Source organism: Rattus norvegicus, chromosome 10, assembly GCF_036323735.1.
Source record: "Rattus norvegicus strain BN/NHsdMcwi chromosome 10, GRCr8, whole genome shotgun sequence".
Classification (NCBI taxonomy): domain Eukaryota; kingdom Metazoa; phylum Chordata; class Mammalia; order Rodentia; family Muridae; genus Rattus; species Rattus norvegicus.
The window spans coordinates 53434181-53455274 of NC_086028.1; the positions used below are offsets into that span (position 1 = coordinate 53434181).

A 21094-nucleotide genomic window follows, 5' to 3' on the forward strand; every position below is an offset into this window, starting at 1 on the left:
TACCTTTTGAACACACAATAAAACTACCACATACAGGACAAAGGGCTGGCATAAAGTCCAGAGTGAAGACAGTGTGGATTATCTGGCCCCAAAAAGAGTCCTTGAGGCTTCTCCGTCTGGTGATGATGGAGTCTCCTATGAAGCTTCAGATGGCCAGGTGAAGCTCCCATCCCTGCAGCTGAAGGAGATGGCTATGGAGACTATGGGTTCTACCACCTGCTAAGGTAGGAAGGAAAAGAGGTTCTGCCTTGTGGAGCCCAGCCCAGTGTGGGCTTTTAAAGAAAACCTTAAAGTATATACTGGAGAGAAGACTCAGTAGTCAAGAACACTAGCTGCTACTGCAGAAGACCAGGGTTCAGTTCCTAGCACCCACATGCCAGCTCACAATTACCTACAATTTCAGTTCCAGAGGATCCAATGCTCTCTTCCAACCAGGCATTTGGCACAGGCATACATGCAAACATAAGATAGAAATAAGAAAAACACATAAAGTACAACTTTAAAAAAATCTAGAAAACTCATTATCTCAAATGGTCCTTGAATTACAGAGCTCCCTCCCCCTCCTCTGTGTGTGTGTGTCTGTCTGTCTGTCCCCTCCCCCCGTGTGTGTGTGTGTGTGTGTGTGTGCATGTGTGTGTGTATGTGTGTGTGTGTGTGTGTGTGTCTGTCTGTCTGTCTGTCTGTCTTTCACTGCTTCCATCTCTCCCTGCAAGGAAACCAGGCTGACTGTAAACTGTCAATCTCCCATGTGACCTAGAACAAGTCTCTGCCCTCCTCTAGGACACAGCCTTCCATCTATCAAGTGTGGAAGCCATATCACTGACCTGTCTGTCTCTTGGCTTCTCCTACTATGAGCTTCCTGAGTTCTGCTCCCCCTGGGTACTGATGGAGCAACAGGATGCAGAGAGTGGCTAGCAACACTCTGAGAGGGAAAGGAAAACCTCTGTACAGTTTGCTCATTTCCAAAGAGTGAATAAACCCAGCGTATTAAATCCCAAACTGCCAGCATGGTGCTTTGAGGTCAGGATTAGGAAAGGGTGTGCGCTCTGGAGTGCCAGAGTGGACAGGTGCGCCCAATGGCCACACATCCACTTCAGGTGTCTCTCCATGCAAGATGGGTTGTTTCTCCTTTCTCGATCCCAAAATGTACTTCTGTTTTTAAGTCTCACTACCTAGCCTAGGCTGGCCTGGAATTTTGGATCCTCCTACCTCCTGGGATCACAGGTGTGTGCCACCATACCCAACTGGACCCTGCTCCTAAGCGGAGACCATCAAACAGTATAGGTAGCATTTGTCCCAGACTCTGGGAACTTCTGCCTTCTCTGAAGGAGGGATCAGGGAGGGGGGGTCACGACACTCAGTGATCTAAAGTGCAGGACTAACACAGATCTGTGATCTGTTTGGCCACATCTAGAAGCAAGCTGGCAACAGAAGTAAGGAACTGCTTTCACATGGTCACACCCAGAACTTCGAGAGCCAAGGAAGAGCAGCAGAGAAGATGTCCTGATGGAGGGGAGCTAAGTGGCTGGCAAAATGGCACAGCAGATAAAGGCATTTGCTGTGCAAGCCTCAGCTTAGCTCCCATCCCAGAGCCCAGGTACAAAAGCAGATGCTACACCACAACCCTGGAATCCCAGCACTACTTCCACAGGATGGGAAGTGAGGACAAGAGAACATCCTGGAAGCTCGTGGGTCAGCTAGCATGGCATGAATGAGAGAAATTCTGCAGTAGAGGGAAGGTAAGAACCAGCTCACCAGACTTGTCCTCTGGCCCCACATGCACTCCGAGGCACAGACATACCAGCAGATTCTCTTTCCTCACCATTCCCCTTCCCTCGCCACCTCAAAATTTAGAGGAGGTGGGGTGGGCCAGGGACAGCCTAAGTAGGTCTCATGTAACTGAGTGGAGCGTTTGTAGCCTTCCGACCTCAGGCACCGTTGTCCTCTGCAGTGTGAAGTGCTGTGCAAACCAGAGGAAGGCCACATGATAACTAGGCAAAGCCTGTCCTTCTCATTGTCTCCTTGCTGTCTGCCCACTTTGCAAATCCCCCACACTCACCTCCACATAACCCCAAAAGGGCCTCACAGGCTACTTCCAGATACTTTGTCTAGGAACATAAGGCCAGCATTGGCCTGCCAGACCCTGCCCAACTGCTGACCGTAGAATGGGAGACAGAAGTTCAGAGTATCCACAGTTGGCTTCCAACAAGGCCCCAAGGTCTTGATATATAGCCCAGGCTAACCTGGAACTCACTGTGTAGCCCAGTCTTGCCTCCAATTTGAATTCTTGGTCCTCCTGCCCTGTCCACCCAAGGGCTGAGCTAACAGGTGTATGCCACCATCTCTGACACTGCCCCAGGATTTTGAGCTGAAAGGGGACTTAGTAGGTCCTTTAGGCCACCTCTGTGGCGTCTATGAGGACTGTGCCCAGGGCTGGAGTGTGTGCAGAATCTTCCACAGGGCCAGGGCAAGTATGTTCCTAGATAAGGGTGGATTTGATGGCTCTAATGGTGGTTGTTACAACCATTAAGTCTGGGGAGGTGTGGAGGTTTGAATAGGTTTGACCCCCATAGATTCATGTATTTCAATGCTTGGCCATAGGGAGTGGTGCTATTAGGTGTGTCCTTATTGGAGTAGATGCAGCCTTGTTGGAGAAAGTGTGTCACTGTAGGCATGAGCTTGAGGTCTCCTAGTGCTCAAGCAAGCTCTGCCCAATGTGGAATGAGACTCCTCCTGGCTGCCTATAGGGCACAGTCCCCTTCTGCTGCCCGTAGGAGACAGTCTCCTCCTAGATGCCTCCACATCAAGATTGAGAACTCTTGGCTCCTCCAGCACCTTCTCTGCCTGGATGTTGCTTCCCACCACGATGATAACGACTAAACCTCTGACGCTATAAGCCAGCCCCAATTAAATGTTTTCCTCTATAAGAGTCTTTATGATCACGATGTCTCTTCACAGCAATAAAGATCGAAGACAGATGCTTTGACATCTGATAGTGTAGTTAGTCAAAGGGGCCAACATGGGTGCTATGCTCCAGCCTCGGGGCTGGAGGGGGTTTTGCTCACCCACTCCACTTTACTGGCTGTTGGGGTTTTGAGGGGCAACACTGACAGCAGCAGCCTAGCCCAGTATTTATGAGAAGTCTGGGAGTTCAAGGTAGAGGTACGGGCTGGCATAGCCTGAGATGCCCTATCACCTTCCACAGGTCAGCCAAGCCTGCACATCATCCCACCAGCCCCTGCCAGTGAGATCCCTGGGATGTGGTACCAGAGCCTCCTTTCTTCTTTCTTCCCCTGACACCTGTCATTTGGCCCATCAGCACCCCCCTCGGGTCCTAGAGGGGAGAACGCCCACAAAGGGCTAACATTCTATCCCACTTGCTCCTCTGACCTCCCAACTCATCCCTTTGTCCTTCTCCAGGCTGGGGATGGCTCCACCTGCAACCACCAGAGACAGAGGAACAATAGGGTGACAGGGAGCCCTGGCAGCAGGGGTGGGGCCAGATGCTTTCTAACCTTGCTTACACCCAGCCTGACCTCCACTCTGCCCTCTGTGCAGGCTCAAGAAGGGGAGAGTAGGGAGGGGGAGGGGAGGGCACCAGGGAAAGCAAAGAGAACATGGAAGGCAGTAGACAGGGAGATGTGGAAGGGTGGAGGGAAGGAAGAGGGAAAGGGAGGAAGGGAGGAGAGGAGGGAAGGAGAGCGTGTGAGAGAGAACAGAAGAGAGAATAATTAGAAAGGGAATCTAGAGTGGGAGAAGAAAAGAAAAAAGACCCCATTCAAGCCACCCCAAAACAGTCCCACCACATCAAAATGCCACTTGGGGATCCCCAACAGTGACCTGTAGTTGCAATAAAGTCTGCAAAGTTCAAACTAATATATAATACATCCCATAATACATACGGGATCAGTCTGGTCTAATACATCCCATAATACATATGGGATCGGTCTGGTCTAATACATCCCACAATACATATGGGATCAGTCTGGCCTCAAGTGATGTTCAACTAGGGGCTGCTTTGTCCAAGGGGACAGCAATTATCATCACTTGCCTGAGGAGCTCCACACGTTCCATTGTGGACAGCCCCCACCACTACCACAAGCACCCCAGCCCAAAGCCAGTTACTGCTGAGGGTGGAAACTCTAGCTGAAACCCTAGCACGATGGGGTTAGAGAACCTGCCCAGAGTGTAAGAAACCCTGGACTCTACTCCTAGCACCTCAAAACAAACAAACAAGCAAACAAACAAACCACACAATTTAAAAAGCATGGCTAATACCCTTTTAAATTGTTCATCATCTTTCAGCTTCTAAACCCAAAAACACTCACCAGGATGACACCAGGCAGCTCTGGAGAGGGAAACTCAGAACTCACACATCCCCAAAGCCAGGGGTTGGCCTGAGCTCAGGCTGAACACAGCATGGCCTCCTCTTCAAGGGCTCATGGGGTCACTAGTGACAGCAGGCACCACATAGGCAGCACTGTTCACTGTCAGTGACACTTCCCATTCATCACATTCTCAAAAGCATCCCAGGACCCTTTCTAAATACAATGCTTAGTGGGTCGCATCATCACAGAATGACTTAATAAAGAATCCATAAGCAACCCAGCTGCACGACACATTGGGGAACAACCAAGAAATTCCCGAACGTGGACCGCACGCCAGCCACTTGCTTTTCAGAGGTGGGTTCTGAAACGTTCAGGGGTGGACCGGTGTAATGTCTGCATTTTTCTTTAAAGGCTTTTAGGTACGGCTGCGGGTGTAGCCCAGGGGGAGAGCATCTGCTTGGCATGCGTGCACAAGACCTTGGGTGATCCCAGGAGTACAAATAGACTTCTTTAAAAAGAACATTAAAGCATAGAGAGGCTGAAACAAACACAACGGGACGGGGTTGTTATCTAGGCAATGAGAATGCTGCTCTTCGCCATTCCTGCTACTTCCGTGAAATTTCTCAGAATTAAAAGGTTAGCAAAGGCTAGGGAGAGGGTACAGCTTGATGACCTGAGTTCAATCCCCAGGGACCCACCTGGCAGAAGGAGAGAGCTAACTCCTGCAGACTGTCCTTTGACCTCTGCACTCTTGCCACGGCAAATAAATAAATGCATGTAAAACATGTTTTATGAGTTAAATCACATTAATTTGAGGTACATCAATTTATAGTGAAACCCAAGACAACTTTTCTTAAAGATGAATTTTAGCATGGAAAAACCCAGATCAGGCAAACAGCTAAACAGAATCCCACAAAAATGTCTGCTGGCTTAACAGCCTGGTCTTTGCCACTCCTCAGCCCCATCCATGGAGTGGGCTGTATAGCTAATGAGTGAGCGGTCCGTCCGGGAAGACTGGCCTCTCTCAACAAATTTGCAGAGAACACATGGGACTTATACTGTATAAATATACCAGGCTTTCTGAAGCCTGGTGCTGTCAGCCTTGAGGGACGGCTAACTCTTTGTTGTGGGGCTGTCCCACGCATGTGGGGTGTCTGGCAGCCTCCATCCGTGAGATGCCTGTGGCGCCCTACCCCCAGTTGTGACAATTGAAAATGTCTCCAGACAGTGCCAAATGTCCCCTGGGGACAGAAGAGCCCCTGGTTGAGAAGCAGTGAAGTACACAGACATAATGAAACGATTTAATCAAAACACTCTATAAACCAACCTCTGCACTAAGGATGGCTCTCTACATGCAGTCGGCTGTGCAGCCTGCCTCTGTCCCTTGCAGCAGACACAAGTATCTCTCCATTCGAGTGTCCTGCAGGCACTGAATTACTGCTGGCTGCTTCAAGCTGAGTGCACTGCAGTCCCAGTGCTAAGGCAGATACAGAAAGACTACTCCAAGTTCAAGGCCAACCCCATCCATGTATCCAGTTGAGTCCCAGGACAGTCCGGGACACACAGCAAAATCACAATACACATGTAGGCCACTCTTTGGTTACTACCAACAATGTGGTAATCATCCTCTTTGGCGCCAACTTTACTAATCACCAGTGTTTCCTTAGGCAGAAGTGAGCCCACATAGGTATGTCACAAGGATCACATGATGTTCAATCTCCCTTCCTAAAAGGTACAGGTTACTCCCCCAGTACTAAGCGTTTGAGTACCTTCCTCTCCAATCCTTTTCAACACTGGGGATTGCTTTTTATCTCCTAAATACTGACAGAGTTCCCAGATCTGGTATGGTGGGCCTATAATGCCATCTACTCAGCTGGTGAAGTCAGGAGAATAAAAATGTTCAAGGCCAGACTGGGTGATTTAGTCAGAGCCTACCTCAAACTAAAAACGGGCTAGTGTCTGGAGTTAAATGTACTTGCTACTCTCATAGAGTACCGGGAAACCAGCAGCCACATAGTGGCTAACAACCATACCCCGAGGGATCTGATGCCTTCTTCTGGATTCAGGAGGTTCCCGCACACACATGGTGCATATAAGTTCACACATACCCGTGTAAATTATTTTAAAAATTAAATCTTAAAAAAAGTTTTTAAAAAGAAAAAAAAGGCTATGGAGATAGCTTACTGGCAGAGCATTCCCCTCTACTGTGTGGGGTCCTGGATTCGAATCCCTAGTATCCCATGCACACGGGTACTAAATCTAGAAAGTTTTAAGATTGTACTCTTGGTAACGCTGTCATATAAGCAGAATACTTCTGGTACTCATTGCCATTTGTACAAATTCTCTGTGTTTCTAGTTCACTTCTACAACTCAATTTCACATTAGGATTTCTTGTTGAGTTGTAAATGCTTTTCATTTATTGAGGATTTTGACCTTTTGCCAGCCACATCACAATAGCTTTCTGAGCTTCAAGTTTGCTTTTTATTCTTGCTTAGAGTACGAGAGTTTCCATCTATATCCACAAAACCTTTCCTTTTATGATTCCTGGGTTTTTACGTCCTATTCAGATTTCTTATTTACCCTGAGATCACATTGATGAAAATGTACATAGGTGTGGATGTCATACAGACATGTAGATATGCCATTCATACATACATATACTTTATTTTAGATTATTATACACTCATTAATGATTTGCAGCTCTCTATCCCTCTGCAGACATCCTGCAGGATCTGGGACTCTAAGCTTGTGGGCACCGTAAGCAGCCAGTGTTCCCAGCAGCATTTGCTAGCTTCTCCTTAGTCACACAATGCCCTGGTACCACGTCCCTCTGGGCACCTCCCCATTCCTCGGCCACACTCATTTAAACGCCCCACTTACAATATCTTAGAATATCCAGTAGAGTTAATCACCCTCATTAGTTACCTTTAAAAAAACATTTTGGCTTTTCTTACAACACATTGACTTTTTTTTTCCTGGCTGAACTTTAGAATCCTGCCCCATCTAATGGAGGTTGTGGCCAGAGTTATGCTAAGTCTACGGTTCACTTGTGGGAGAACTGACATTTTGACAGTTTGGGTCTTGCTCTCCCTAACATGGCGGGAACCTCCACTTCCTTCTGCTCCTCAGTGTCCATTCCAAACATCCATCCATACTTTTACTGCTTCACTTATTTTTGCCTGGCATTCCTTCACTACTCCGATTAAAATTCTGTTCCGGTATTACAAAAATGACGAGTTCTGCCCCAATTTCACCAGGCTGGACAGAAAAGCTGACAGGAGCTGAGCAGCCTCACCTCCACCTCCATTGCCCTGGAATCCTTGCTTCTGTTTACAGTGGGAGGGATCCAGGGCCTCGTGCAAGTGTCCTACCACTGTGCTTTACGCTTGGTTCACCGTTCACATTCGTACTCCGAGACAGGGTCTCCCTCATTTGTTCAGATTGGCTTTGACCTTGCTCTATGAACCAAACAGAACTTGAATTGTGATCCTCCCACCTCAGGCCTCCAGGTAGCAGGACTGCAGGCCTATGCCTCCAAACCCAGCTGCTTTTGTGGTTTTAATTCCTATTAGGTGTCCACCCTTGAACCAACGGTGCCTGAAGTATAATCCCACCACAACCCCTTGCAACAGGAGATTTAGTATAAGTTACATAGAGAAAGAAATGTCAAGAGATCAGATCAGTGGGGTCCTGTGGCTCTGAGCCCAGGCTGGCCCACTCTGCAAATCTCAACTCAGTTTCTTTAGTAAAAACTAGAGGCCACCCCTCCCCCAGTGCATACCTATTGGCATTTCCGGCAGTGTCCTCCAGCACTCCAGCTATGAGGTCTCTCTGGGCTCTCCTGAAAGGCTACCTGGTACCCTAGAAAGCCACTTGGCTCCACCCCAGAGCCACTTAACTGCAGCAGAAAGCCCACAGAGGACCCTAAGTGGAAGCTATGAAAAGGCAGCTAGGGAATCAGGGGTGGGGGAGGTGGTGGACCTTAACCCAGGGCTAGCTGTCACAAGCTGTCTGAGCCTTGGGAATGAGGGAGGTCAGCAAAGGTTGCTCTTTGATGTCATGGGTTTTAGTGGCTCTGCTGTGGTGGACTCTCGTGGTCTCTTGAGCCAGCCCCGCATGTCTCTTCCCTACTCAAGCCTCAAGGATTCCAAATGGGGTATCCTGACTAGCCACAGGCAGGAGGGTCCTCCAAGGAAAGCAACTCGTCCTGCAAATGAGCCAAGGTAAGGCGTGTCTACCATCGTGGCCCACGTGCCTCAAGAAGAATTACAGGTGGAGCTGCTGTCTGAGGCAGCAGGAGAGACAACAGGTGTTTCTGCAGAAGAGGAAGTTCTAGCGGGAGCAAAGGCTCCTTCCTGCCCAGGGGCACTAGGGAAGGAACACACGGCCCGCCCCTTCCTGTTTAATGGGGGAGAAGCTGTACTTCCAGCAATACTCTCAGAGCCACTGAGGACGCTGGCAGATGCCTAACTCCAAACCCAAGCTCCTCCCACTCACCCAAGTGACCCCATAAAAAGTAAATCACAGCAGGTCAAAAACACCCAGAGCTCCCACAGAGCAGCTCTCCTCTTCCAGCCACCAGGATGGAGGTCCCTCTACCCAGTTACTAGATGTGTCCCAGGTCACCCCTATCACCTTGCCTGGGAGCAGTAAAGAACATTCTCCAAGGAAGCTGGCTCTCCAAGGGCTAGAGTTCAGGGTGAAGTTTCATCCCTCAGCTTAGAGAATAAATCCACGGCTTATTAATTCTCTTTGATGTGACTTAGTTTCCACAGGTGATCTTAGTTTCCACTCGGTGTGCGCATGCACAGGACCTCACTTCTGAAGTGCCTCCCAGCCTCCAGCTCAACTCTCAGCTTGGCCAGCCAGTCTCTGTGCGGTAGGTCACCTAGGTCAACGCAAAGGCCAGCTCCAGAGTCTTAGCAATGGCGCCTGCTTGGCAGAGCATGCAGGGCAGGCTGCAAAGACTAGGCTGAGGCTTCAGGCATTGCCCCAAGTCCCAGAAGACCTGCTTTCCCACTCTCTCTTCAAGAGAAGCACTGGAGTGGTTCACTTTCAGCCATTGTTTGCTATGGCTTTAAATGAAGAAACCACAGTCGCAAAACCAAAGGAGCCAGAAAAGGTAATTAGTTAAGGAAGACTGCTAAGACGTCTACGGGAGTTTGGGGGTGGGACGTGGCTCAGAAGCAGGGCTGGAGTGGGCGTGGCTCAGAGGTTTTAGCGGTGGGGCGTGGCTCGGAGGCGTGGCTCGGAAGTGAGGCTGGAGTGGAGCATTCCCCTGGCCTCAGGCTTGATCCCCCAACATCACAGGTGTTTTCATCTCTTGTCCCTTAAAGCCAAGAACCTTCCGATGCTTTACTGGGTCCATTTGTATTAGGAGGTTAAAAAAAAAATTACAAGAAACCCAAAGTCAAGTTGCAAGGTCTAGAAAAACTTCCGGGAGACAGACCGTTAGAGTTATCTCATCCTTGGGCAAACTGTGTATCCTGCCTCTGCACAGTCCATCCAGTGAGTCGACTCAGGTGTATCAGGTCAGATGATCACGGTATAAAGAATCAGATTTGGGGGCTGAAGAAATGTCTCAGTGGTTAAAAGCATGGGGCACTCTTCCAGAGGGCCCAAGTTGAATGCAGGCACCCACTTTAGGCAATTTACAACCAAGGCCACAGAGTCCAATCAGTGCCTTGCTCTAGACTCTGCCATACACAGCACATACACACATAGGCAAAATTCCTTTTTAAAAAGAAGAACTGAAATTCTGGAGCTGAGGAGATGGCTCAATGGAGAACAGCCTTAGAGTTCAGATACCCAGAACCATGTGAAAAGCGGGCAGACATGGCAACTGCCTGTCATGCCAGCCCTCAGAAGGCAGAGATGGGGGATGCTCAGGAAAGCTGGTTCACTAGACCAGCCAGAAGTGGAGAGCTTTGAGTGCAACAAGAGACCCTGTCTCTAAATTCATTAATTAATTAAAGTGCAGAGCAGTTAAAAAGACACCTGTAGCCATTCAAGCCTCATGGTAATACATGCATACGCACACACACAAACACCCAAATATACAACAAACATAAAAATAATCCAGTGTCCACTATAACATCTTCCAAGTTCAAAACTATTATCCCCTAATTTTTATTTTAATTAATTAATTAGTTGGTGCTGGAGATTAAACCAGCAGGCAGATCATGTGCTCAAGTGAACTCAGTATCTGACTTAATTTTTAATCCAAAAAAAGAGGGAGGGAAAACCCCTGTGGTTTGTTGTGTTTTTATTTTTTTAAAGTATCCTTGTCCTCAGCAAGAGAGAGGAGTTCTTTTGTTTGTGGTTTTCATGAGACAGGGTCTCTCTGGACTGCCCATCTTGTCCTCAGACTTGTAAACACATGATCTTCCTGCCTCTCAAGAAGCTGGGGAGAACAGATTTTCAATTTTAAAAGCTCAGTATAGAAAACAACAGCTTCTGGCCTCTGGAACAAGGCTGTCAAGGGTGGTGACTTGGGGATTTCAGTCTTTATACTTCCAGTCTGGCATCTAGCACCCAGGCACTCACGATGGCGTCCCTGGCCCTTATTACCCTTCTCCTGCCAGGGGTTCAACCAAGGGTACTAGAAGCCTCAATAACAGCCCAGGACTGAGTTATCTTGGACTATTCCCAGTGTGCCTCCAGGACTTTCCAGCATGTGTCTTCATAAGTGGAAGCTCCCGCAGATATGTCAAGTCCTGAGTCTGTTTTCCCTCAAGCTCCCAGGATACAGCCAGTTCTCCCCTAGATCCAGAATCGGGTGACCACCTGAGTGCCCATGCTCACTCGCAGCTCTCTATAGAGCCACCTAGAGAAGGCAAAGTTCCCAGACCGACATGAGGACCTTCATGTCACTCATTACCACTCCTACCCTGGGACCAGGGTCTCCAGGCGTGGCCCTAACACAGCACACATCCCGTGGGGCTCTAAGCTCCCTGTGTACCCTGAACCAGGGATATGAAACCTCTCCTCTACCAAGAAGTCCAGTGGACCTTTTCTCAGAATAGCATTTTTTTTTTCTTGAGGCTAAAACAGTCTTGATTTTCTATGGTGTGAAAACAGCAGGCCTCGAGTACCAGCCATGCTCTGAATGTGTTGTGAACAGAGGAGGTTGGATCTGCTCCTTCTCTTGTGATGCTGGGCAGCAGCAGGGAGCTCCGCCCACTCACCCCAGGATAGATCATGGCTCAGCTGTGTGAGGACTGGGTGCTATATTTGCTACATTTTACAGCCTTTCTCACTCACAATAATCCTATCCAGGATGTCAACCCATCCTAAGGCAAGGAGCATCTAACAGTGCATAGGAAGATACTACGGAAGTCCAGTTATCTGAGCTCTCCCAACTTGGCGGTGTAACCTTTCACACGTGTGCTTTCTTAATGACAGCAGAAGAGCATCTATCAGTGGGTATAGGAATTCAGGTAGCAGCCAGGGGCACACACTGCATCTTGTGGCATCGGCACTGTGAACACAGGTATGGCCAACTATGGTAAATACATCGCAGACACTGCCAGCAGTGATGGCTGGCACCTACCTTTGTCACGAAGGAGAGGCTGGGTCTTCAGGTAATAGGTGGATGTGAAAATGAGGTTATTTTCCCACGTTGAGTCTCAGAGCTCCTTAATTCTGACTGTGGCCCAGTACCCAGGTACTCCCTCTCAACCCCCACACTAGACCCTTGCTCTCCCCAAACCCTGGAAGGCAAGGAGTCCTTGGCCCAGTATTTGTGAGGTTCTGGCAACTTCTTAACTTCCAAGGGCAAGGAGGGAGAATTCCACTTTCAGGGTTCTTGGCTCTTGGCTCTCTTAAAGCATCCTCTACCTTTATTCTTAGGAGAAGAGTTATAATGAGTTATATAAGGGCCTGGTGGTTCCTTCTTCTTCAGAACAGCTGAGGGGACCACGAATACAAAACAGAGCCTAGCTGGCAGTGGGAAGAGGTCACAGAAGGGCCTGGGCCTCTCTACCCCCAACCCCAAATCCCCAGTCATGTCCCTACTACACAGCCAATGTAACCCTCAAAAGGTTAAGGGGATTGTCTCACCTTCAGGTTCTTCCATGCTGCTGGCTGCAGTGGTGGGTGGCGCTACAGGAATCTCTTCATGAGGTTCAGAAAAGGGAAGAGAGACAAATGGGGAGATAGAGTCATTATTTTTGTCCTGGGAAAGATAAGGGTCTCAGAGAAGACGCTTCCCGGTATTTAGCTTCCTCCCCCATACCCACTCCACAGCACAGCTCAAAGGAGCAAAAAGGGAGAGAAAGGGAGAAGGAGAAGCTGGCAGCAGGATCCCAGGGACCCTGGGCACATCAATGTGTTCTCCTGTCCTCTGGGAAGGAATATCATGAGCCCTGTCTGTAAGAAGGGTCAGGAGTAGGGGTCTGGCAGTCCACACAATTATCTTGTACCCAGGACCTGACATGATGTTCATCTCAGTGCTGCTGTCCAAGGGTCCTCAACTTGGTCCTGCTCTGGGGTTCCTCAGGCTCTCTGTTCATCATAGTATGACTGCCTGGGTCTTGGTCATCTACAACATTAACTGTATAGGTGAGAAGGGTCTAGAAGCCGAGATGGTATGTGAGGGGCTAGGGAGCCTACCCTTGGTATCTGCAGCCTGGTCCTAGCTCCCCAGGGATCCTCTCACATCAGCTAAGGCCTTTTGTAGTCTGCAGGCTTGGATGTGACTGAAGGAGGTGTGGCTCATAAAGGCATGGCCTTCATTTTGACTGTCCTCTTCTACCTAAAATAGCAGCTCATCCCTTGTACGTCTTGTACTCTTCCCTGCGTTCCCGCAAGCTGAGGAAGTTCAGCCAGTCAGCTCCATTGATTCAACCACCAGCTATCAAAAGTTTGGGCTTCCTCTTTCTAGACAAGACCAAACCATGGATCCAAAGTCCCTCTAGGGCAGCAGTTCTCAATTTGTGGGTTGTGACCCCACAGGGGTTACATTATCATATCATATTACATTATGATATCCTGCATGTCAGATCATGATTCATAATAGCAGCAAAAGTGCAGTTGTGAAGTAGCAATGAAGATAAGTTTATGGTTGGGGTCATCCCAACATGAGGAGGTGTATTAAAGGGTCACAGTCTTAGGAAGGTTGAGAACCCCTGCTCTAGGGGAAGGAGCACACAACTGTTGGTGAGTGACCTCCAATCCTGTCTGTTGCCAGCATCTGACTGTGGTGTCTTTCCTCTGACCTTAGATTCTAGACACCTAGAATCTGAGGCTTGTCCCTCTAGGATCTGTGTCTCCTAGAGGATCCTGGCTTTGTATCTTAGGAGCAAAGGCAGACAACAGTCCACAGTGCAGGGCAGATTTGCTCTCAGTGACTTTACTCACACATCTCAGGTGCTCAGTCACAGCAGCTCATTAGGAAGCTGGACCTAGGCCCTTCCTTAGCCCTAAGAGGCTAGGTTGGTCCGGGCAGAAACTCTCAGGAAGCAATATCTGAATGACCTAGTCTGAAACGGAGGGTCTGCAAATTGGTATTCACAGTAATGGCCAAGGTGCACACTGGACAGCCAAACTAGTTGTCTAAAGTGGAGAGGCCCACACACGGCCCATGGCTCCCCTAGCTCGGACAAAACAGAGCACAAGCTTTCTAAGCACTGGCCATGTAAGCCCCTGGGGCATCCTAGAATGGAGCCCAGATCAACTGTTTCTGCGGGGTTGGGGGTGGGGCAGGCAGAGGAGGGTTGTACTGAACATCAGCCCTTCCTTTTCCAAAGCAAGTCAGAATGAGCAGAGCATGTAAGAGGGCCCAGGCGCTGGCTTTGAAAGATCACTTCATGATGTTCTTTCCCCTGGGGGATTAGTTCTTGTCATTCTGAGCAACCTGACAGCTGAGAGAGAGAGACAGAGAGACAGAGACAGACAGAGAGACAGAGAGAGAGACACAGAGAGAGACAGAGAGAGAGAAAGATAGAGAGAGAGAGAGGGAGAGACACTACTCACCAACAGAACAGGTTCCCAGAGGCCCAAATATGCCTGGCTTTCTAAATGTTTGTATCATAGCTTTATGGGTGTGCAGAAAAGGGGGTTTCTTTTTTTGGGGGTTCTTTTTTTCGGAGCTGGGGACCGAACCCAGGGCCTTGCGCTTCCTAGGCAAGCGCTCTACCACTGAGCTAAATCCCCAACCCCGAAAAGGGGGTTTCTATAGGCTGTGAGACTCGTGATTGGATGCCATAGTGGGAAGGGATTTCTTTCCACTCCTTCCTTTGAATGCTGGGGTGAACCCGAGGCTTGGGGTATTCTAGGCATGCGCACTTCTACTGAACAACATCCGGTCTACACACCCTTTCCACCCGCCATACCCTGAAAGGACATCAGGAGTGCCTTATGCTAGCACTGGGTCATCTGCTGACAGTACACCTACAGGGACACTCTGACAGAGACTCCTGATTCATAAACTGGTCAGAATCGCTGTCAGAACCAACAGAGCTGACCTGTTCTGAAAGCGAAGGCCACACAGAGTAGGACAGATAAGCACAGGCAGAGGGACAGGAGAGACGTGGGCTGTCTAAGGTTCCCACCTACTTGAGGCAGGATGAGTGTGACTTCTATGAAGAAACTCTAGGACTCGGAGGTGGCTCCTGGCATGAAGTGACTCCAGGCACTGGCCCCATGCCTCTCGGGCTGTTCTGAGACCCCATCGCTAATCAGTCATAGAGACTACCAAGGGACTCTGAGAATCTCAGAAACGGAGATTGACTGACTTCTGAAAGGGGCCAAGTAGTAAACATTTCAGGCTGTGTGGGTTATAGTCTATGCTGCAGCTAGGCTATTAAACGAAAGCAGCTGCAGACAATATGTCTTTTTCTTTTTCTTCTTTTTTAAGAAATCAATACAGGGGTCTCAGTATGTAGCCTAGGCTAGCTTCAAACCTTCTGTCTTCTAGCCTCTGCCTCCCAAGTGTTGGAATTGCAAGCTTACACCGCCATGCCTGGCGACTTGGTATGCTTTTTTATTGTGCCTTGAAATAGTATTCTTCCTCTGATTTGTGTTTAAATCATTAAAAAGGTACAAGGCACCGTGCCATGCAAAAAGCAGTCGGCAGCCAGCTCCCTGGGCGGAGCTGGCCAAGCCTGCTCTCTAGAGAATCCACTTGGTTCCTTGGATTCTAGCTTGTTTGCTGAGACTCTCTCCTACTCCTCTGCCTTGGACGTCCCTTCTTGGCTTGGACAGCCCCAGCCAAGGAATCACCAGAATGAGGCTGAACCTGGGTTAGGCCTTTCTTGCCAGCCAGAGCTCACTTTCTGCCCAGGGTCACAGTAGCATGACCCGCCAGATGCAAAATACAGAGACCCCTCAGAGCCAAGGCCTGAATGACTGACCCTCTCTATGTAATGCCTCTTTGGGACCTCTACCCCACTGCTCTATTAACCCTTCATAGGGACCACAGGGACCATGCACAAGAACCTAAGTAGCTTCTCTCAAAGGCCCAAGGCTTTGGTCTGCTCTTTTCTGAATCTGCAGCTGTGTCAGGCCCCCACCCCCACTGGGTCTAGGGTGAAAGTACCACAGAGGGGTCAGGCTCATGCTGGAGAGGAGTCTTGCTGTCCAGCCTGGAGCCAGTAACCCACTCAGTACTTGTAGGACTGAGAGCTATGGGCAGTCTGGCTTTAACACACATAGTTACTTCTGAAGAAATTTATGGCTTGGAGTCTCTCACCAGATCTTACTGAGAACCAATGAACAAAGAGATGTCCATTGGCAATGACTAAACCCACTCACTGGACATGAGCAGCCCATCCCCACAGGGTCCCCCATCCCACTCAAGCAGACACGAGGGGACACACATACTAATGCAAGGGGCGATGGGGGAGCGGCTCTGCTGGTAGCCTTTGGCACAGCGGTTGCAGGTGATGCCTGTCACGCCGTCCTTGCAGGGACACTGGCCGGTGGTTTGATTGCAGGTCTTACCAGCAGCACCCACAGGGTGGCAATCACAGGCTGTGAGGAACATAAAACAGAAGGATCAGAGGGGCACTGAGTGCCCTTTCCACCCAGGCCTGTCCCATGCACCCTACCCCAGAGAGAAGAAAAATGAAAAAGAACAGGTTGGCCTAACCAAGCTCACACATGTTCTAGAAGTTCTGAGATGGATTGCCTACCTACCAAGAAGTGGGGAACCAAAATCAAAATGGACCTACGGCAAAGGGTTGCTTGAGGAATAGAAGAGGGGAGCCAGGGAACCCCTTCAAAGCCCTGAAGGAGGGTGGGTACTCAATTATGATATCAAGGAGTGGAAGTGGGGGGCAGTGCTGAAGGGTAAAAGGCTTCTCTTCCAGATTTCTCTGTAGGTTCCTGGGTGGAAAAGACTCTGGAGCTGATGAAGTTCAGGGATGCTGGCCAGAGGGAGGCAAAGGGAGGAGGTACCTGGGATGCTGTCCCCAATTGCTCAACAGCCAGATGTCCAGAAGCCAAGCTTCTAGGTCACTAGAGCACTTTACCTTAAAAGAGTAACCACTGAACTGGTGAACTGCCTAGGGGCCTCCCAGGAATGGAACGGTCAAGCTGGGAGTGAAGCAAGGCCAGAGGCCACTGCATGAACATTAGGACCCTCCTGGTTTTAAAGAGTGAGCTCTGGTGGGTAGCCCCACATCCGACAGCATCCTAAAGCTCCCTCACTGTGTTCCAGTCATAACACAGCTTGACCTTTAGGGAAGATCTCTGCCACCACCACGAGGCTACAAGCAACATCTACCCCCGCAGGCAGAGGCCGTCAAGGCATCTTGCCAAGTTCTGCCCACCACCTGTGCCTGAGCAGTGGCTTTGCTGGGGAAGGAACAGGGTAAAGGAGGCAGTGTTATGCCTGTCCTTGCTTCAGGAAGCCCAGGAGGGCAGGGCGCCCCTGAAACACAATCTTCAGTCATTTCAACTCATGCCACAAACTGCTTTGTTGCTGTCCCCAAAGGGGACAAAAATATCTAGGAATATAAGTGAGACGTGAGATCCCAAAAGAGCTAAAGTAAAAGTCCCCTCCTCGGTACAGCTGGCCCTGAGAAGGCAGCCTCTCCCTAGGCCTCCAGTCTGGGAGTGGCTGTGAGGTGCATCAGGAAAATGTGTGCATTAGAGCCCGCCTGCCCCCAATGCTCAGGAAGGAGAGTAATATGAACTCATGTTCGCCCAGTGGTGTCAGAATATGTGAAACCATGGGGAAGCACCAGGATGAGGAGGGATCTGGGCCTGACAGGATGGAGGACAGAGGGGCCTGGAGGGCTGGCAGCTTGCTGACTCCTGACTTGGTATCTCTGAGAAGCCCTGGGGCTGTTCCCCATCTTGCCCTTTCTTGGAGTTCAACTCTGAAATATCCCTTATAGATCTCCAGTGTTTTTGAGCATTTGTTATGTGTGGATTGTGGTGTGATTCTGAAGGCTGTGGATGGTGAAAATTAGGTCACCAGGGATGGGATTTATACAGCTATATCTGCTCTTGGTTCCGGTTTTCTCCGCTTCTTGGCTCATTCCTCATAAACAAGCTATCTCAAGTTCAAATGCATCCTGCACAGCATGGTCGCTTTTGCCTTCATGGAGGAAAACCCTCGGAGAACATGAGCCAAACTCAGTCTTCCCTTGGGCTACCTTTGTCACCAGCATGAAAATAAATAGTTAATACATCACTGTAGATGGGAAAATGTCTTGGCGGCGACATTGTCTTCATCAGTGTACCCTAGATCCAAGTCTGTAGCCTTTTTAAAAGTGAGTAGTAAGATCCAGTCTTGATGGCCTGTAGAAAGGGTGACAGGGAGGAAGAGCTGGCTGCAAAGGACCTTTGACCTTTCCCTGCGGTAGGAGTGATATGGACGTGCCTCTCAGTTGGCCATGTGTGAACAGGGGACCACAGCATGGGATTGAAGGCATGAGCCACAGATGTGGACACAGGCATATGGGGACACCAGGTTCTCGGGCCAGCTGACCTCTCCTGGCCTGCTCTGCCAGCCCACTGGCAATCAAATTCACACCGTGACCATCCTCCTGGGATGCCGATGGGATTCAACTGTGTGACAGTAACTCGTGGTTCCTTGGAAGAAGGAACCCAAGATTATAAGCCAGATCACACCTAGACACCAGCACTGGCCCAGAGTGTCTTCCACATTGGTAGGAGCTGGCCCAGCACAAGCTCTGGATGGAGGAGCATGGAAGACTATACATGAAGCCCTGTAAGCTGAGACCGCATCCACTTTGGCTGGCCCAGTGCTGGCAAGGCCAGGGACTAGATGGATTCTGTAAGGTCAGCTCATCCTAAGGGTTCATCCTTAGCTTGGGTGTAAGGTAAAACTTGCTGCTGGGTTCCAAATCTTTCTCCCAAGATTCTGTGGGAAGCAAAGCCATGCATCTGGTCTAACTGAGGCAGCAGTGTGGTGTATATGTCCATACCAGTCATTATCTATGCACAGGAGTCACTAAAGGGTCACATCCAAGCCACGCCACTGTCAGAGCATCTGCCAGCAGAGGTACACCAATGAAGGCTCCTACAGACCATGCCAGCACACCGGCATCCTCTTACACATACCCCGTGGAAACAGTGTGATTGTCAGAGGACAGGGCAACAGGCTAGTGAGACCTGGAAGGATCTGGAGCCCTGAGGACAGAGAATGTCCAGACCCCTCAGCCTCTCAGGACACCCCTCTGAAGTTCTGTCTCTTCAGTAGGGAAATGAACTCTGCCCTATTTCAGGCACTGTAAGGCCATTGTATGGCCCAACACCAAATGCAGCCAAGTGCAACCCAATAGAGATCCACCCTTCACTCATTCCCGATGCCCAGGCAAATGGCCCCAGGGTAAGACTTTTCCCCACAGACTGGGGGTGGGGGGGAAGAATGGCCCAAATTGCACCCTCTGAGCAAAGGGTGGGTTTTAAGTGTGAGAAGAAAAGCCAACAAGAGGCAGTGCCCTTGTGGTAAGGTCCTCTACAGGGGTGTGGTGGCTATTCTTGTCTGTCAACTTGACTACCTCTGGGATTAACTAAAACCCAAACAGCTGGGTACACCGGTGAGGGATTTCATTTCTTCATTAAATCATTTAATGTGGGAAGACCCGCTTCCAGCCCAGACCACCTTTAATCTGGGCTGTATCTTCTGCTCCCAATCTATTTAAAGGAAATGGAAGAAGGAAATGAGCTTGCTCTCTCTCTCTCTCTCTCTCTCTCTCTCTCTCTCTCTCTCTCTCTCTCTCTCTCTCTCTTTCCCCCCTTCCCTCCCTCCCTCCCTTCCTCTCTTCCCCCAGCTCTCTCTCTCTCCCTCCCTCCCTCCCTGCTTGCCTTCATTCTCATGGGCAGGTCCATCCCTTTACTGGCATTAGAGCCTACCACTTCTTTGGGATATATATATATGCATGCATGCATGCAGCTGAGATGAGATATACTGAAGACCATCTGGGGCATCCAGCCTCATGGATCCAGTAATGGCTGGATTCTTGGACCTTCCCTAGGTAGATCACACAGCTATTGTTGGAGTAGCTGGGCTATAGCCTGCAATTCCATTCTAATAAATCACACACACACAGAGACACATACACATAGATGCACACAGACACACACACAAAGACACAAAGACACACACACACACACACACACACACACACACACACTCATTCTGTAAGTTCTGTGCCTCTAGAGAACCCTGAAGAATACAATAGGGAAAACAGACTTCCAACAGCCTTTGTCAAAGAGAGAGAGAGCCAGGACCCAGGGAAGCCTTGGAACCTTAGGAAGAGAAAGTCAGAGGCTGTAACTCCTTAGCCTGTAAACACAGGCACAAGGTCATACACGTGGGTACATGCACAACACACAGATTCACACATACCTACACTCACACAGTGACTAGCACACAGCAGGTTGGTTTAAGTGCAGAATGAGGCAGGGGGAAGGGACCTTTTACTTTGGGGCTCCAATGAGGGGTGAACAGAAAGCTTTCCTAATTTTTCTGAGAACATGACCCAGGCTGGAACATCCTCTGTCACAGGAAGCCCTCCTGGTGACTCCCGTTTCCCTGGAAGCTAGCCATGGTTTTTATAGGGAAGTCAACCCCTTCCATGCAGTCTACATGGGGCAGGCAGCACCTGCTCATGGGAAATAGGACCAGAAGTTTTTCCATGAGGAGAGAATGTGAAGGAAGTGTGGGTCCCTGAGAACATGGCAGGATCAGGTTTCCCACGAGTGTAGCTGGCTGCAGAGAACCGAGGCCTGTGTTTGTGCTGGGTCAGCAGACAGGGACAGACAGATAGATGACAGAGGACCCAGGCCTCGCCTGTCCCTGCCAGAGACTCTGAATTAGTACCCCTTCTCCCTGGACTACAGGTGGCTTCTCTGTAAGGGCAGCAGTCTACACCTCTCTAAGGATTTTGTCTCCATGGATCTAGAGTGTAGACCTTAACCTCATGACTGCTGTTTATCACAGTGTCCTATGCGGGGGCGGGGAGCTGGGATTGTGTTGCAGGGTGTCCTATCCAAGCACCCACTAGTACTGTGCCTGGATCTTACCAATGGAGGGGACTTCCAAGAACTCTGGTATAGTGGGATGAGAAGTGCCTGGTACTGACCAATGGCTTCCCACACCCAAGCATGACCCTCACCTTCTACTGGGTGTGCATAAGCAGAGACCAGGCCCCTCCAGCAGCTCACGGAGCCAGCTGGGAGTCTTCTGGGGCTCCTATGGAGAAATCTGTCTACTTTTCCTGGGTACCCTGGCCCCAGGGAATGAGATCAAGTGGAGCCTCAAGAGGCATCGATCTACACACAGGCTT

General features: G+C 49.7%; 1 protein-coding gene across 2 annotated transcripts in view; it reads right to left on the reverse strand.

Annotated features, from left to right (window-relative positions):
- Ntn1 (netrin 1) overlaps positions 1–21094 on the reverse strand; it is a 198744-nt gene that overhangs the window by 35329 nt on the left and 142321 nt on the right. For both annotated transcript variants that reach the window (NM_053731.3, XM_006246568.5), the window contains exons 4-5: positions 16152–16301; positions 12390–12443 (exon numbers count right to left, since the gene is read on the reverse strand). In NM_053731.3, coding sequence (NP_446183.2) covers positions 12390–12443; positions 16152–16301 — 204 coding nt within the window. The remainder of the gene's footprint in view (positions 1–12389; positions 12444–16151; positions 16302–21094) is intronic.